A 19,475-nucleotide genomic window follows, 5' to 3' on the forward strand; every position below is an offset into this window, starting at 1 on the left:
ATTTACTTTAACAATGTTGTTAAGTGGACACAAATACGGACACAAATATTAATGCACACATTATCCAACCCACTGTGGGATTAAGAGAAAGAAGATAAAAGCTGTGCATCACCACACAAACAGCGAGGGTGGAGGTTGCACTTTCCACGCGAATGCATGCTGCGTAACATGAAAGAGCCAGATCACATCTCTGTCTACACTTTTAATGCTAAACAAAGCTCCATACCGTTTTTCCTGCATTATCCAGTCCAAGGATCAGTATGCAGTACTCGTCCTTCTGGAACACATACCTATACAACCCCGACAATAAGGTATACATCCTGCAAAACAAGAGAGTAGTTACAGAACAATGCCTAGACCCATTAAGTTTACATCATATATTTACTTTGTCTAAAACAGCACCAAAATAAACACAATCCAATAACTTCAGAGTGCGTAGGACAATAGAATACATATAGATTGTCAAAAATGATAAAAGGCCATGGTAATGCCATTTTTTTTATTCTACATAAGATGTTAAATTCTGCAAGCAGTGGTTTGTTTTTATAGTGCTAGGCACAGACGCCTAATTTAAGTGGGTTTTTGTCTGCTGCACTGGAGTGAATTTTATATTACAAAGGTCCTAGGTTTATAATGATATCTAAAGGATTAATTTACACAGGCTAAAAATAAAGACTGTGTTTTTTGCTTTAGTGTCCAGCCGGACCTAAAAGTATTTATTTTCAAAATAATGAAGATAGACAACATAAAGCGAAAACATTTCGCACATTAATAACTGGACACTAAAGCAAAAAACACAGTCTTTATTTTTAGCCTGTGTAAATTAATCCTTTAGATATCATTATAAACCTAGGACCTTTGTAATATAAAATTAGTAGCTTAACCCATGGTCCTTGGCCATTACTTTGGGTTCCCTTGTATATTAAACCTGCACTGGAGTGAATTGCTACTGCTCCCGTATCATATCCAACAGGTGTGCCAAGAAGTGCCTTGCAGACAGCAGGAAAGAGATGTCCCACTCTGGATGTGAGCATTGCCCAACCTCCCAAACTGCCCACAGAGGTGAACCAGTTTCAATGTGTGTAACCTTGGTGCTACCCTAGTCGCAGTACCATGAGCTAAAGGCATCCCATGTATACTCTAAGTATGGTATACAACTGTTACAAAAGAAATAAAATGTAAATGAAGAAACCCCATTCATATGATCAAAATGTATGGTGTAGGATTGAATCTCAAAGGAGTGATGGGCCAAGTAGAAAGAATACAGTTCTTATCAATCTGACCATCATCCAAGAAGGAAAGTAGTAGCCCTCAACGAAAGTGAGCTTCACAGAGAGGGAAGTTACTTCCGAAGACGTGTATGGCCTTCTGCGGTTTTATGCAAGCTATGTCTCAGACAGTGTTTGCAACTCTACGGATGTGGCGTTTGCTCATTTCTTCCAAGGTAATGCCAGTAGATCATTTTCTTTTCAAAAGCTTGTAGGCCAAATCCCAAGGTGGTTCTACAGTTTTCCATGGTAGTTTCACAAGTACCCAGTGGTGAGAAGTACACAATACTATTCAAAAGCTCATTTGGTTCCGCTCTTTGCGCACCCCACAAAAGTTAATTCCTGTAATAAGGGCTCCAGTAGGCAAATCCTTTCCCAAAACGTTTCAATGATCCTGGAAACCAAGCAGGAAAGTGATTCTTGCGAGATCCGGTGCAACAGGAATCAGACTGCTGCAGAGGGGGCAAAGTTAACTTGCCGTTGTATCATTTCCAGTAGTTCTTAAGGGCAGCCCTTCAGCTCGCTATACCTTTGGATAGGATGCAGTCCCTGTTCTGTTCTCCCACTTCCCTTTATGATACTGTCAATTCAGTGCAGTGTCACTGGCAGCCCCTTCCATGGATTCTTGTGTAAGGATCAAATGCAATATAGCGGAATCTTCCGATTTATAGACTGTGTTATTGTTCGCTGGATATCCTTTGATATCCACACTGCACATGTATCTGGAGGGAGCGTACAGATACTCAATCTTGGACCTGAGAGATGGTGCAGATTTTCACAGGAGTGTTCCGTGTCTTAAGCACTCCCAAAGTGCAGCGTCCCTCCTATCCAACACTAATCATTTGAGGTGTTAACATTTAATATCTTACTCAACCCAACAAATGTATTTAGCTGACCTCATTGGATGTGAGATAGATGCGTTCTTGCACTCTGCATGTGAAGTCTAGGAGATAAACACAAGACTACAGCTACTGCAGCAGCTTGTGGACAGTGCTACCTACAGAAATTATGAGGGATGCAAGGAATCTTGGCCAATCTGCAATGTGCTATTTTTACTAACAACAACAACAACAATTATTTCCCCTTTCAACTCCTGGCTCTTTTCTTAGTCTCAGTAACAAAGCTTGCTACAAATAACATCTCTGATCTGCTGAAAACAGATTGAATGAATTTTTGGGAAAAAACATCTGGGCCAGCTTGCCTTTTTGTATATTCTTCAACCATTGCAATTGCTCTGGATAGTAATAAGCATGCGAATTCCAAGTACTGTATCCATCTTCTAACCCAATATTTAGTTGCACTTACTGATACATTCTTTGTGTCCCATTGCTCTTTATTTAGAGAAGAATCCGAAAAATTACTAAATAGCACTATAGATACATATACATTTACAAGTTTTCTTCGAAGAAGACCTTCTAGTCACAAGATGCAATGTGATGACTCCTTGGTGTACTTTGTGCATGGCCACGGACTTTGTGTTAGACAGTTTTTTCCCACCATTGGGTTCAGACGTGCATCAAGTGGGTTCAGAATTCATTGTGTCCTGAATGCCTTTTTGTCAGTCTTATTCTGTTACTTTTCTATCTCATCGCATCCGATTCAAGCAAGCTCCAGCACTTTTGTACCCACCTTCCGCAGCGTAAAAGACTGCTGTTGATGCTCAGAGGAATCCAGGCCCTCGCGCCCTTTTGGCGAAGAGAACTGCTGACAGTGCTTAATTTGAGCCAGTGGTTTCCAGTGCTGCGCTCCAGCACTTAATCTCCTAGTAAAGCACTGGGGTTGATAATTAAGTGATTTGCCCAGAATCACAGTATGTTGAGCCAACGCCAAGACTCTTACCTTGTTCCCCAGCTCCGCAGTCTGCAGCTCTGGCCATTACGCCACATCCTCTCCACACTTTCATGGTTAGTAGTTGGTTCTGTTTTAGGCAGCGTTAACAGGAGAAATGGGCTGGTGCAAGCTGCCTCGTGACGAGAGACTCTGCACTTATTTTATTTTTTTACAAAATTAACCACTGCCAGCCTACAGTCCTTCGCCAGAAAATGGTGCATGGGTAATGGGACTGACACCAGTATGCAACTAGTGCATGTCCCCCAACCACGACGACTCCTCGTCAGTCATGCTTCTGATCCAAGAAGACACTCATGTAGCAAACAGAACAGTGTTGGCCACATAGGAAAATGTACCAGCAGAGCTCTTTGGAAAGCCTGGGCAACTTTGGGGAATAAGATCTTCTTGGCACCTAAGAAAAATAACACGCTGACCTGCCTAGTCTACTAGCTACGAACCCAACACCCAGTCCGGAAACAGCATCCCCGGAGAGTCTGACAACAAGCAGATGGAGAATGTCGACACAGCTCCATGATCAGCCCTCTCATCAACACCACGCCCAGGGTTGTGAGTTTGTCTACGGCCGCTAAGTACCATCTCTGCGTTGTAATCTACACAAATACTTGCTCTTATGGACTACAACATATAGGGATGGCTTGCAGAAAGGTTAAGATCTGGATTGGGGAACATAGGAGCAATGTAAGGTGCAAAAACAACAACTAGAGTGGCCAGACAACAGCGGACATAAAGTGGATGGTGCTTGAACACTTGGATGAAAACACAAGGAATCCAGAGAAAGCATTCTTTGAGAAGGAGCACAGGTGGATTTACCACCATGGCACCAATACCCACACCCAGGGCATAAATTATGAGATTCCATGAGCCTTAATGGACAGATAAAGGGTGGTCGTGAGGCACCTTAGGAGTCAGATTAGGTGATGTGCACATCTATAGATGAGAGCAATACAGAATGATGGATATAGGCAACATCTGGGCATTGCACAACATATGCCATAATCAGCATTATTCAAGTACACCAGATGACATTTATAAAAGGAATTCTTGTGAAAACATCCCCGTGTGGAGTATAGTAGGAAACAGTCACCTCTAGAAATTCAAACATAGGTAACAACTGGTGAGAAAATTGAGACAGAGAAGACTGAATAACTTATTTCCTAATACTGGAATGTGTGCTCATATAATTAAAACACTTATCAGGCCAAGCACATTTAAAAGAAACACATAGAACCAGCATCAGTGATATTTTTGGGCATAAATGATTTCTGATACAATGTAGAATCAGTAAGGTGATAGTTACTAGCTTCACATCCTAATAATGGGTTCCGAAAACTAGCGTGAGAGTTTTTGGGTACTTTTTGGCAATAACAAGGAGAAGAGGCAAAACAATCCCTTAGCGTATAATCGCGATGACATAAGGACTCAGATCACCACAAACTAAGAAACAGCATTCTGCCGTATTTACTCAACAAGATGCAGGTAGCGGGGAGAGTTTATGTGAAACAATAGGCCTGGACCTTTGAAGAATTAAGTATAAATGAGCAAAACCCATCCAGCACAGCCATCCACTCTTCTTTCTGATACAATATACTTAATTGATGAGGTCATCACCAGTAGGTTCTCACTGCAGACTGTGACTAAAAGGCCGATCCCTTCCTGCATTCCTATGGGACCTGATATAAGAGGATTGAAAGTACCTGCATGTTTGTGTGTTGCAAAATTCATAAGATATAAATGGGCAACCAGACTTTTGTTCCATTGTCTTTGGAAACACAGTCACATCATGCTATGATTGCTGGCACGTTTACTTTATGATGACTCGCTGATAAACAGTGCACATCAGAATAAGTTACTGGAGAATGTTTTAGCTAAGTCACAATAGTACTTGAATGGGAGAGCATGGTTTCTTCGCATGATACCAAAAACTAGGATAAAGTGTTCACAAAACACATCACAGAAAACACAGATTAATGACCTTGATGGCAAACAACATGAATGTAAATCTTTTGTCTTCTTACCCACAAGAACCATATTGTACCACAGGCGGGTTCGTAGGAAGCCTGGAATGCAAGAATGAATGCATGGGTATGAATGGAAGGGCACCGAGTATGGTGCATTGATCCAGTAATTCCAAATAGGACTACAAGTAGGGATCCAGTTACTGGGTCTGATGAAAGCCAACCGACCAATTCAGGCGTACTTAAGCTGAAACATCTAGACCTCAAATGCAGAAGTACATAATGTCCTCCAATATGATTGACCTGCGTTTTACCCTTGCCAGCCGTCCTATGAAACAAATTAAAAATGCACAGAGATATTGCAGGATACCCCGAGGCAATTTTAATTATAGATCAGCCCAGAAGACACCAAAGAGCACCCTTGAATTTCAAGGTTGATCCCAGCTGTATACCCTCTTGTATCTGGTTGAGAACTTGATAATGAAGCATGCCACAAGAGAAACCACAGTGAGTGAGAACCCTTCTTAAAAAAACATGAGTAATGTCTTGAGGGTACATAGTAGTTGCTGTCCCCCAGAACAGTGCATTCACTCCCCTTTCTTTTTCTGGTACATTTCACCAAGCCAGGGTCCCAAAAGAAGATCTACACCGATGCAGAGCACCGCTCCCAAGAGAATAGGACATCAAGCTCCAACCACAGACGCAGAGAAATACAAGGCAAGGACCCCTGCTGATTCAAGATCCGGTTAGCATCAGCAAAACCGAGCAAGCCTTCACCCAAAGATGTCCAACCTGATAAGCTGTTGAGCGAGATTAGTTCCAAGGGTTGCACAAGACCCCACAAAAGCTGAACCCTGATACAACATCGAAGCTGGAAGCCCAGCTGACCTAGCAGCCTCAGTCAATGCCTATAGATGAAGATGTTGAGGGTTCAATCCTCAAGAGGCTCCAACAAGAACCAGACCCCAGGAAGAAGCACCTGTTTATCCCTCCATTTACAGGCAAGATCACGTCGAAACAGCCTCCACCGCTGGCTTTGGAGACCATTCCTCGAAAGAGAAGTCTGGCCTTCGAGGGGTCGCGGGGGGAAGACTCTTCCAAATACCCTCCTTCCCTGCTAGCACCAAAGAAGTGCTAGGACAAAGCCACCAGTCCCCTTCCTCTCCCACCACAATGCCCATGCAGAGCCCCACTGCCTCCACCAGAGTCACTCACGGTCCTCTCTTTCCTACTCAGAGCCAGGTAAACCCTGCAGCCCTTTGAACTTTTATGAAAAACCCTCAGGCCGAGTTTCCACTGATGATCCCTGGGATGAATGTAAAGTTGATCCCCTCAAGTGACTCTGATCTGGACCATTGCCCAGTGAATGCCTCACTACTGGCTGGCAACTTGGCATATCATTAGGTGGTTCACTGGGCCAGAGCCTTTCACAAAGCGGACCAGGAACAGGATGTCTTCCTTGCAGAGATGCTCTCTAAATCAGAGCGAATCATCAAATTCAGCCCCATGCTTAAAGGTATGCTAAAATCTGCTCCAGCTCACTTTAAGGATCCTGTCTTAGTAAGGGTAGTAACCCAGAGTCGAAAAGAAGTTCAGACAAAATCCTATGGCTCTTTAGAGCCCATCTGCGACCTAAGGAGGCCCTACAGCGCTACATATTATCAGAACATTTTTGTATGACAACTGACTGCAAGATGCCATACTCCTCCTACAACAGGGCGATTTCAAACTGTGCTCGATCACAAGGACATTTGTTTCTACATATCCATCCAAGGTACCTTCATTTTATCTGGAGCCGCTAGCCATTCGCTTAGCTCTCAAAGCATTCTTACCTCAAATTCTAGATAAAGTACTCCCCATCAAGACAGATTTCATGATTCAGTGTACTATGTACAGAAGCAGGATGGCACACAATGCATCAGCTGTCGCATTTAGGTCAGGGAATTTGGAATTGGTCATTCCACCATAACATTCACCTCATGGCGGAATGTCTCCTGGGGTTAGAAAACAACTTAGCAGACCTGCTAAGCAGGACACATTAATAGGTTTACGAGTGGAACTCCAACACAAAGTCCTACACAGGAACTTCCAATGTTGGGGCAGCCCACAAATATACCTGTTTGCCACCCCAGAAATGCTAAATGCCCAAACTTCAAGGTAACCACACCCACAATCCATGGGCAATGCACTATGGACGAATTGATCTGGGATATCAGCCTACACCTTTTACACTGCTTCCCTATGTGGTAAGGCAAACATCACTAACCCTCATTCTAGTAGCCCCAACCTAGGTCAAATAACCTTGGTACTCCACCTGGAGCCATCAACACTTATGAGAGACTCCCGCTCAGGCCGGACCATCTCACAAAGAAGTATGGTCAAATGACACATGATCCCATCCAGCTCCACCTTACGATTCAGCATCTAAGGTTCGACCGTCCATGGGAATGTATGTTCATCTAAAAGGAATGTAGAAGGCCCAGAACATGGGCTTGTTAAGCAGCAAAATAAAAAAGGTTTGTACGCCACTGCATTTCTAAGAACCTGGACCTCTTAAAGCCTACTTACTACATGATCTTATCGACTAACATTTGAATTTGCAAAAAGCAGGTACTGCCTACACCTCCATTCGCCTACGTGTAGTTGCAATTGCAGTCTATAAGCAGAACAGGCAGCACTTGTTTCTCTTTAGAATTTCAGCTGTTCAAGCCTTCATAGAGGGTCTCAAGAGAGTGCTATCCCATAGAGTGCCTCCTGCTCCTATGTGGAATCTCAATGTAGTCCTCACCAGGCTCATGAGACCACCAGTTGAACCTATGCATTAATGCCCCCTTCAATTCCTCTCCTGGAAGGTGACCTTCTTGGTAGCCATTACTTCACTTGGACGCATACCGAACTGCCAGTGCTCATCATTCATCTAAGTCCACAAGGCTAGGATTGCTCTTGAACTAATCCTAACGTGCCACTCTTAAATGGTATCATCCTTCCACCTGAACCAAAACATAGAGCTCCAAATTTTTTGTCCAGCACCAATTTTTGTTGCAGGAAGAGCACGCCACACATTAGATGTCGAAAGAACTCACATGAGCTTTATTGACAGGACCAAGTCATTCCGTAAATACGTTCTGCTCTTTATTTTCTTTGCAAAGTGTCAGAAAGAGGGTACCATCTCCAAGGTAGGAACACCTATTTGGATAGTTAAATGTATTCTGATATCTATCTATACTACTATTATAAAGAGAGAACTTGCACTTTTTGGCAAGGTAAACTCGGGAACCACAGCGCCAATCCACACACCCAATACATTGTTGTAAACCACAGGGTGTGTAGATGGACATAGGCTGCAAAAAATAAAAAATATACGTAAATTAAAAAAATAAAGTTTTAAAAAAAAGTAGTCCCCTAAAACAAGCGCCGGCCGCGACGCAGCGCTGACCGCGACCTACACCTGCGTGATGACGCGTGGGGAGGAGCAGGGACGAGGGCCGACGTGAGGCGAGGAGTGACGAGTGGGGCAGCGGCTCAGGTAAGGCGAGGCGGGAGGCGGTCCGCGGTCCGGGCAAGGCAATGTCGGGGTGGGCGGGGGCCCGGGAGTGGGGGTCGGAGTTTTGCTGATGTAAGGCGTGAGACGGGCGGGAGGGCAGGAGGCCCGGCCGGGACTAAAGAAATCCTCAAAATGCAGCCCCCAGCCCCCTTCTGCCCCCAGGCAACGCTGGGGCGGGCTGGAGGTGGCCGGGAAGCAGGCGGGCGGGCAGCGAAACAACCTATGTCGGGGCGGGCAGGGAGCCCGGCCGGGACTACACAAACACTCAAAATGCAGCCCCCAGCCCCCTTCTGCCCCCGGGCAACGCCGGGGCGGGCTGCTAGTACTATCATAAAGACAAGAACATTCTACATGGTCAACCCAAGGACCATTCCATCCGCAAAAAAAACAGGACATGGCCTTCCTAGGAAACATCCCACTACCAAATATTTGTAATACTGCCACCTGGTCAACACCACACACCTTTACCGAGCACTACTATGAGGACATCTTAGCATGCTAATATGAAATAGTGAGCCAAACAGTATTAAGGAAATTGTTTCAGAAATCTGTATCATCCACACACTAGCGACTGCCTATGGAGGGCACTACTTTACAGTCTCTTCTAAACAAGTGTATCTACAGCCACACATGCTATGAAAGGGAAATGTTACTTACCTTGTAAGCATCTCTCCATATCGTGTAGTGCTGTAGGTTCACATTCGCTCAGCTTCCTCCATGGAAGCCTATCCCTACTGCATATCTCCTGCTTTCTGTATTTGATTGCATTTTGTGCTTGATGCCCCACATTTATTTTGACACTCTATAAATACTATCACGTGCTGGGGGAAAATAATCAAGTATGGAGTTGTTGCCAATGAGCAATGTACTCCAAGAATGGGTGAGTTGCACTACAAATCATGCCTTGAGAGACTTCTTCGAACAAAAACACATTGAAAATGTTTGATTCCAATATTAGATGACAGGAGTATACTAAGCAAATGAATATCCAGCACTACACGATATGAACAGATGCTTACGAGTTGAGTAACATTTTCTTTACTGACTCTCCGACTGTTGCTGACCCAAGTAGAAAGCATGTCAGTATAAATGTCCCCACTTCACGTTCATACACAGCACACTAATTAGCACTGCATGTTTCAGTATACCAGTGCTTGTTACATGCTCACCATTTTTTCATGTGTGTAAGGAATTTCTGTCCAGAGAATTAGCAATCTTCTCATTGGCAATGATGACGCTGCTCAGAACTAGAACGCTTTCCAGCCTTATGCTTCGAGCATCTTCACTGGCTCAACACATACTGGGTAGAAGACTCTCAGGACGTAGAGGCTACAACTTGACAACATTATTTTATATTGCTTGAGATTGGAAGGAGGGGATTCTTGGCAGGGGGGAGAAGCTGAACAGTCTTTGCTGGAAGTGACTGCACAGTATTCATCTCTGGGTGCCTAATATTGTGCTTTTGCAAGTCCTTATTTTTTTTAGGTCCTTACTAGTAGTTTGCAAAGCAGAATGTTCAGCGGTTAAAAAGCCATGTTTTAATCTTGTGAAATGCTCAATGCTGTCAGTCAGTGCTTCTAAGTGACACACACAATTTTAGGTACTGTGTCAAGACCTGAAGTAGTAGTAGTAGATGTCATTGTTTTCTTTCAGAAAAACCTATAAAGCCTATTCTGGTGTGCTTAACGCCCAAGACATATTATCATGGATCAATGGTAACATGCCTGCACGTTTATTTTATCTTGCAACGAAACCCTGTAGCAGTCAGTTGACATCCATATGTATAAGATGTTCAAAATGCTAGGTATTACTCATTAACGAAAAGCGTTTATGGTTATGGCAAGGAAATACCGGGCAGTGTAAGCTCAGCTTGCATTAATAACAGTGATTCAATAAATTAAAAGAACAAGCATTGGCAAAGTAAAGTAAGTCTGACATTCACTGCAAGCCTTTTGGCTTTGTCTGTGCTGTTTTTGTTTTGGTATTTTTTTTTTGCAAAAATTTCGGGGAAGCTCTGTACCCATCTTGATCTAAAAACAACAACAACATTTGCTAAAAGCCTAAAACTGCTTTTGCTCTCAAAAAGCAGATTGCTATCGTAGTCCCTGGCACTTAAGGGAACTACTTTGTGTGTGGATATGGTCTTTGTGAAAGGGAAGAAGGCTGTGACTAACAGCGAAGTCAGCTAATGGCTGAAGTTGGTGACCCAATGCGCTATGCCCCAATTACCGTATGCTCATTGCAATTTGCTGTAAATGCAAAGGGCACAATAAGAGATCAATGGATGAAAAAGGCCAAAAAATATAACAGTTTGTGCTATTTAGAATGCTCCTTTAATATAGGCAAATATATGCATAAGAATGGATGCAAGATTGGAGATTTCATTTTGAAAGCAAAATATGTACATAAAAATATTTGCAAACTCAAAAAACCCAAAAGTTATAGACAGGTTTGCCAAACTACTGCACTATTTGTTCGCTCTCAAAATAAAACGTACCCAAGAATATTTACACCACGAAACAAAGGCTGGTTTACTAAATTATAGAGCATTTTTAAGGACAACTTGAAATATAATTTATCTAACATGTTATTTAATTCAACCAATTTAATACATGCCACTATTTAAGGGAAAAAAATTATGGTGAATCAGGGTCAAAACAATATGGGTAGTTTTAAATCGATAATGGCCCTACAAAAACTACACCCACAGGTCTATGACCATGTGTCACTGTAGATTGACAACTTTAAGTAATTTGCAGGAATTTACAAAAGTGGGCCTGGAAAGTGAAAATATGATCTATAAATATGATCCTAGTCAGGTCAACAACATAACAATGGCATGATTAACCTTACATCAGTACTACGAGTTTCCACGGTGGATAGATATTCAGCAGCTACAGTCTAGCACTGAGCAACCAATCTGCCACTGTTCTAAGTAGTACAGTGTTGCAACATACATCTGAATCCCAGTCACATTTGGGCTCAGAAGTACCACCACTGCTCGCTGAGGACGAGTCTGAGCTGCATTTCCTATAACGACAGGTCCAAGCTCAATGGGACCTACCTTAGGGTGGACATCCCTCGATAGATACATGATGCACAGGGATGGGTCCGGGGCAGAGAAAAGATGAGCCAGTGCCCCCAACATAACAGATTCATTCTGGTGGTTCAGCTTACTTGTTTGTGGTGTTTGCTGCAGTCAAAAACACAGAAAAAAAGGCTAGACTGGGCATCTGCCCATTTCTGGAAATTGAGTCAGTTACAGAAACTTCCCCTCAGGGGTAGATCTTTTTCTGCCTGTCTGGTGTGTCCCACTCAGGCATGCTGTGATAGTGCTTCAGGTTAGGCCGTCGCTGGCGGCCACAAGCTGTCCTTCAGTGGGACTTCAGGCGAGTATAAGAATGCAGCATTCAAATATTGTGCCAGCCTACACCACATCCATATCATGCAGGCCACCATGTTCATTTGCCGGGCTGCCAGTCACATTACAAGTTATCCCAGCAGTCAGCTATTTCCTACTGCGCTGCTAAATGTGGCAACTCAGGCTTCAGGTGGTTCTGATACCGTGTAAAATGGGCTTGTGCTAAAAAACAGTAGAGTTCAATATTAGCCACTGTCATCTCTACACTTATATTAAAGGAAGCGTTGTTCCCAAGTAACAAACATTTGCATTTGCCTACCTGCTTCATGTGGTCTGGGGTGACTTGATATTGCTGAAGAATGTTTGGGCTTGCAGTATTGAGATAATAAATAAACATAAGAGCCTCTGAAATATGCTCACCTTTATTAGGACAATGCTACCTGCCAAGGATAGAGGGAGCCGTATCCACCTTTGGAATTGATCCAGTATTTTAGTAACTGCTACTCCATATTTATCTCAAATGAGTGATGTTCCATTCCCTATGTACTGTAACACTCAAATACCTCACAGCTTCACCTCTACATTGCATCAAGAAAGCCCTCCAGCTTGGAACAGATTGTGATGGGCTTCAGCGGGAAAGCCTTCAATTGATTCCAATTTATACAGCCTGGATATCCCTTTAAATCGTAGAAACTCCTTCACTATTGATGACAAATTCACATCAGGCCTGTCAAATAAAGAAGGATGCCATCCTCTTAAATAGGCCCTATTAGCTGGCATCCTCCTGCACACGGTCTGCTTTCCAAGTAATGCTCATAAATTACAGATGCCAGGGGCTCGAGGCTCCACCGCTACAGCAAAAAGCAGCAGCGATAGAGGACAGGCTTTCTTGATCAATTCCCACAGATATATACACCTGTTCACTTTTATCCGCGCTGAGGACAGGTTACATAACAAAGTGATCCATTGCACAAAAACCTCACCAAGGACAAGAGATCGGAGTACCATGAAAATATACTTTAACACTCGGAATTCAAACACATTCTCAGCTTCCAGAAATACTGCTGCTACTGCCAGATCCGGGTCAGTTGGGCGGAGAAGTCCACACAGTGTGTGCATATTGTCCATAGTTGACAGCCGGGATAATGCCAGCCAGGTCTTGTAGTACCAGAAATGGAATGTAAGGGAGTAAGCATTTTGCTACTGTCTTTCACAAGATCTTCGTGTCAAGATTAAATAATGACAAAAGGTGATGTTGGTCACAAATTGCCTAATTTTGGCAACATAGAGAGGTTGAGACATTGGCTGGAAGTGGTAGTTCAGGGTTCGAATGCCCTGTAAGTTTTATGAACACCCACAAGCTAACATGATTAAGGATAGTCACACCTCATCTCCAATATTTACCCACACTGGAAAAGGTTGGACATTTATACCCAACAAGGACAGGCTTAAAACATTTACCAGGGTGGGAAAAATGGGGGTTAGGGAAAGTAAATTTGCAATTCACCAACAGATGTTCATATGAGCAAATATTTAGGTGCATGTTTGCTTGAGCATAAGTGGAATTCGCAAGTCTCGTATGAGTATGGTTTCCAGTTCTACTTCTGTAAACTCTTGTGAATTGCTGAAAGTCACAATTACTGAACAATGCAAGGCCACATGTTATAGATACACTAATGTGATGTTTTCATTTCAAGACGCAGGCCCCTAATGTATTTTTATATTGCCCACAATATTGCATTTGATCATTTTATGACTAATTCTTCATGGTTTGTCTGTAAATATTTAGATGCATCAAGCGCGTTTTACTAAATGATGGCTAAAAGAAATGGTATTTAAAGTTACACAACAGTTTAGCTAAACATTGCTTTAAAGTTCCGTTTTTTTGTGTATATATTTCATTTTAAAAACCAATCATCAATTTTCTCTTCCTCCTTATAAATGTATTTGCACATAATCAGGGAGCATTCCGGGAGCAGTATAATTAGCCTCAAATTGTTAAACAAGCTGAGGTCACAGCGTTTACTTTTTCACTTAATCCTCTTTCAAATATCTATACTGTGGTACTGAAAACTGGCGGCCAAAGGGTTCCTGCTGCAGAAGCTTGGGCCACCTTGTCCAGCCGACAAAACAAGCATAAAAACTAGTTGCGCGTGACTTTTTTGCATCCCCACCCTCTCAACTTCCAGACCGATACAGAAAGCCTTGACAGAGGAAGACACCCCAGTGTTCACAGAGCACAAGGTAAATTCAGAATTTTTAAATTTTGTATTTTCCAACGAGTGCCTATCACCATTAATGTCAGCAGAGGAAACCATGAGCAGCATGGCAAGAACAGAAGCAACATATTTACCTTCATTGCCTTTAGACGCACCTGAGGGATAAGAGGAATAGGTGGGAATGCGTAGAGATGATAAAGAGGCCACTGTAAAGATAGCAGCCATTTCTAAGTGGCCTGCCACTGCAAAGCATAAGAAGAATCTTAAGTTTTGAGTGTGTTCTTAGGAGGAAAATAGACCTTTGAAAGTCGTCCTAAACGTTCATAGAATGAAGAACACCTGTGTTGTAAGGGAACAATCTGCAGCGGTGATCTGCCATTACATTCTCTTTCCTTTTGGTATGAATTACTTTGGCAGTCAGCAGGTTAGTTTCCGCCCAACTTACTATTCTGATTAGTACATGTTGATTGAAGAGGGTTTTTCAAAAATGCATAGCTGGTTTGTTAATGGCCATAATTTATCCCCAGATCAAAGATTTTTAATTTTTTATATTAGACTATTTCCTGTGAATCATTGCAGAAACACAGGTTGCGCCCCATCACACCTCGCGGATATTGGTTGTTATCACCACTTATGAGGGCGGATGGAGAGGAAACCCTTCTTGGGAGGTTCTAGGTTCAGCCACCACTTTAGATGTTTTATCTTAAAGGTCGCTGGAATTTCCTGATCCTAACTCACTAAGGAAGGTTGCCAGAATTTTAGAAGGGAGATCACAGAAAAGCTCTTAGATGGTGTCTTCCCAGAGTAATAGGAAAACAAATAAAGCCATGTGACTATGGACCCTTAACAAAAGAGGAGCTGGAGCTCATGTTCTGCTGAAGTACTGACTTACATTTGCAGTAGATTATCATCAATCCATATTACTCTAGACAAGTTCAAATTGCTCTCAACCACTACAATGCTGTCTCATTGGATGGTGCATGAAGAAGCCAATTGCCTACAGATGGGTAGATGTTCCACCCACGAAGATGAAGTCTTGCTACAACAGCTGCCATCATATTGGTAAATGCCTTGGTGCTGATCGGATTCCAAAAGGGAAAAAAATGAAACTGGTAGTATAACTTTAATCTTTGAAAATCTCAGGCATTTCTGATGTTTCTTCCAGATGAGTATATGAAAGTAAACATCCATTAAATTCACTGTTACCAAGAAAAGATTTTCCAATATACCTGGAAAAGGTTTTCTGTAGGGATTTTCTTTTCAACGGAACCTTCTTGATCTAGCTTTTCCCCTTCCGTAAATCGAGGAGCATCCTGAGGGTTATGGTACTAAAAATACAATGGAATCTATCCCTTTACCCCATTTCCTAATTCTGAACAGGTGAAATTGCTCTCGTTAGAATTAAAGTCTGGATGGCTGACCTCACTGCTTCTTTCTTGGTTTTGTTTCAGGGGCAGGGTGCAATTATGGCTGTAGAGGCTGGTGGAAGGGTAACAAATTGTATACAATATCCTGCCTTCACTCCTTAAGTCTCTTGGAAATGTCTTATCCTTCCTCCTACCGACCACCTCTAGCCATTTCTGTGATAATCAGGAGTGCAGAGTCTTAGCTGGTGATAAATTTCTATTTTTCTGCTCTGTCCAATTCCTGTATCCTTTTCCTTCACAGGTTCTTGAAAAGGATAGTTGAGCCAACCTTCTTCATGGTTACCAGAATGCGTAATTTAACACCTCCAAATTGCACCCTTTCTAAGCAAAATCAGTGTGCCATTCTCAAAAGGTACATATTTCTCCTGCTATAGTTGCTCCCTCGGCTAGTGCAGCAGCTCTGACCACATCAAATGAGACATCACCAAGGTATTCTTTCTGGGTTTTTTTCAAATATCTTCCAACACAGCAGAACATTCCACACCATCCTGCATAACTTTTTATAAGTCGTTGTAGTTCACTAGAACAGACTGTAACATGATTGCACCATAAACCCCAGAACGCATAGTCAGATGAGATTCTGTATAAGACTACTTCAATATGGACTCCATTCTTTTTTATCAAAGAATACTTTCTTCAGCCATATTGCATAGCCCACCAGACTGGCTGGTATGAAGTCCACTGCTACTCGGTCTGGCATGGTCTTAGCTGTTTGTTTCAGTGAGCATAGGCTGGCTATAACAAATTCAAAGGAACTTTATAATCACTGCACTTTCATTGCCTGGACACATCAGCGACATGCTCATGAATCAGGAAGGTCTATCAGGGGTGTTGTTTGGAACTGCCTTAACACTGGATCTGAAAAAGTACTTGAAGACTCATCTACAGCAAATTCCATATTCACCTTGATCCTTCCCAAAATCACGATTAATAGCTCTTTATTAAGGTGCTTCCCTCCCTGGTCTGATGGAACGTTTTCTATCACTTGTTCTTCTGAGCTGGATCTTGAAGATGGAAAGGCTTAAATACAATAAGATGACTGATAGAAGTAGGAGTCTGTAGAGCCTTCAACTCTTCATTATTTTTATTTTATTTTTTCCGCTTATAGAGCACGACAGCTACCCAAAAAGGGTTTCCCGGTGCTAGCGGAGACAAGAGCCACATGACACGGCAGAACCACGGGTTACTGATTAAATAGCCAGGTTTTAATGGCTTTCCGGAAGCGGCCGCAGCAGCTTTCAGATCGAATATCTAAGGGGAGGGAGTTCTAGAGCCTTGGACCCATAAAGGCAAAGGACCTCCCGCCTATCCTTGAGAGTCTGACCTTTGGCACGCAAAAAAGAACTTGGGAGGATGAACGGAGTGTGCGTGCAGGAGAATACATATTTACCAGAGATTGCAGATATCTGGGAGCCGTACCAGATTTGATTTTGTACATATAACTTAGGGATTTAAACTTCACACGACTCTCCACTCTAAGCCAGTGAAGCTCCCTTAGGCGCCCTGAAGTATGATCGTTTCTCTTGAAGCCGCAGAGTAAACGCGCGCGCAGCGTTCTGGACCAATTGGAGGCGCCTAGTAACTGCCTTGGTCGCCCCCAGGTAGAGCACGTTACCATAATCCAACCGGGAGGTCACCAAGGCATTAACCACAGACCTCTGGGTGTCCACAGGCAGCATCCAGAGAATCTTCCTCAACCAATACAAGGATGGTAAAACAGGTTGCCGCCACTTTCTTCACTTGGGCTTGCATTGATAGCCCTTTATCTATAGTCACTCCCAGGTTGCGAATGTGCTCAGATGCTGCTGGACTAGAGCCCATTTCGGCTGGCCAGTGCTTAGAACTCCACAGCTCTGGTTTTCCCCAAGGATCAGGACCTCCGTCTTCCCTCCATTCAGCTTGAGCAAGTTGTGACTCATCCAGATGGCTATGTCTCTGAGGCCCGTCTGAAGGAGGGAGGTGGAGGACCGATCCGATTGAGATAGGGAGAAAACGATCTGCGAGTCATCCGCATAGGTAAACAGCGTGAGCCCTGCACGCTCGGCGATGGGGGCCAAGGGAGTGACATTTAGATTGAAGAGGAGAGGGCTTAGAATTGAGCCCTGGGGTACTCCATAAGGTGAAGAGTGAACCATGGATGTTGAGGACTGAGAGAAAATTTGAAATGTCCGATCAGTTAGAAATGATTCCAGCCATTTTAGAGCATTGCCGCCAATGCCCAGGGCGGTCAGTGCTCCCAGTAGGATGTCGTGGGAAATGGTGTCGAAAGCCGCACTGAGATCAAGAAGGATCAGTGCGGCTGGGTCACCTCTGTCAAGCATGAGGCGGAGGTTTTCAGTGACGCCCAGGAGCGTCGTCTCGGTCGAGAAGCCTGGGCGAAACCCTGACTGAGAATGATGCAATAGGTTATTTGTAGCGACGAACTGGGCTAAGTGTTGGTGAATATGTCTTTCCATCACCTTAGAAAGAGCCGGCAGTAATGAGATCGGCCTAAAGTTGGAAAGAACTCTAGGGTCCGCCATAGGTTTCTTCAACAAGGGAGACACCATGGCATGTTTCCAGCAGGCTGGGACACTAGCGAGTTGCAATGAGAGATTAAGTGTGGAGCAGATCGTGGAGAGCTGAGACTCATCCAAAAGTCTTAGAATAGGGATGGGGAGAGGATCGGTGGGCGAACCGGATTTTATTTTGAACAAGTGCTCTAATAAGGCAGTTGGATGACGGTCAGGCCATACAAGAAGGGGAGCATACGTAAAGGTTGGCAAATTGCTGGTATGACTGGAGCTGACCGCCGCCGCCAAAGTGGACAATTTGCCACCGATTGGTTTGGATATGTCTTTATAAATCTTCTCGATTTTTGTAGTAAAGAACTGGGCAAGTTCCTCGCACTGGGTACTATCAAGGGGCGGAGGTCTGGCCACTGTGCCGGATCCTGCTAGTCCCTGGACTAGCCCGAAAAGCACTTTGGATTTGTTTACTGCATCATTGATGGTTTTAGCGACATAGGTGGCTCTGGCCAGGCCACACGATCTGTGGTAGCGCTTCAGCTCTTTTTTATAGGCCTGACCTGCCGCAGAAGAGTAATCCTTTCTCCAGGTCCTTTCCAATTTTTTTACTATCCTCTTTGTAGGTTTCTCTACTGTAGGAGCCATCTTCTCACTCCTGCTTGTCCTAGAGCAGGGGTCTCCAACGAGTAGCTTGGGAGCTACTGGTAGCTCACCAGTACCTTCAAAGTAGCTCTCAAAGATGAAGCCAACCCCAGTATCAAATTCGTAGAGTAGGCTCCTATTAAAGAAGGCAGCACTGCTGATCTCAAGATCCTAAGAGTGACAGCCAGCCAAACCTTTGGCAGTAACTTATACTAAACACTCAAACACACAAAGTATCGGCCTATAGGGCCTGCCACTTGACAGTCTGTATCTAATCTCAATATAACTATGCCACAAGGAGATTGACCATCTTGTATCCCTGATTTATCAGTCACAAAATGTGTGTGACCAGTGGACCACAAAAGAAGTACGACAGTAGTAGCCTGAGCAGTAATGAGTGCTGACTCATCAAAGTATGGGACTGCAGGAGTCAGAGTGAAAATGTATCAGTTGGGTGTATAACCAGCTCAAGACCTGAGGAGAACAGGGCATGATTCAGACCAGAGAAAATGAAGAAACTCATCAGCATTTATGTTCGTCCCTAATACACACTATTGCTTCTTGAAAGCTACGCCTGGTGTCAAAGACCATCATATGTCTATGCTAGCCCCCATCATAAGGGTGTTATCTCTGACATAATTGTGTCCATTCCTGGCAGAATAGTGCCAATGGAATAATAATGGTCATCCTTGACTATTGGG

The 19,475-nt window shown here is 43.5% G+C and overlaps 1 protein-coding gene across 4 annotated transcripts in view; it reads right to left on the bottom strand.

Moving 5' to 3' along the window:
• ARFRP1 (ARF related protein 1) overlaps positions 1–19,475 on the bottom strand; it is a 301,101-nt gene that overhangs the window by 51,634 nt on the left and 229,992 nt on the right. For all 4 annotated transcript variants that reach the window (XM_086932755.1, XM_086932758.1, XM_086932756.1 and 1 more), the window contains one exon: positions 227–320. In XM_086932755.1, coding sequence (XP_086788881.1) covers positions 227–319 — 93 coding nt within the window. In that variant the 5' untranslated portion in view covers position 320. The remainder of the gene's footprint in view (positions 1–226; positions 321–19,475) is intronic.

This window comes from Lissotriton vulgaris, chromosome 7 (assembly GCF_964263255.1).
Source record: "Lissotriton vulgaris chromosome 7, aLisVul1.2, whole genome shotgun sequence".
Classification (NCBI taxonomy): Eukaryota; Metazoa; Chordata; class Amphibia; order Caudata; family Salamandridae; genus Lissotriton; species Lissotriton vulgaris.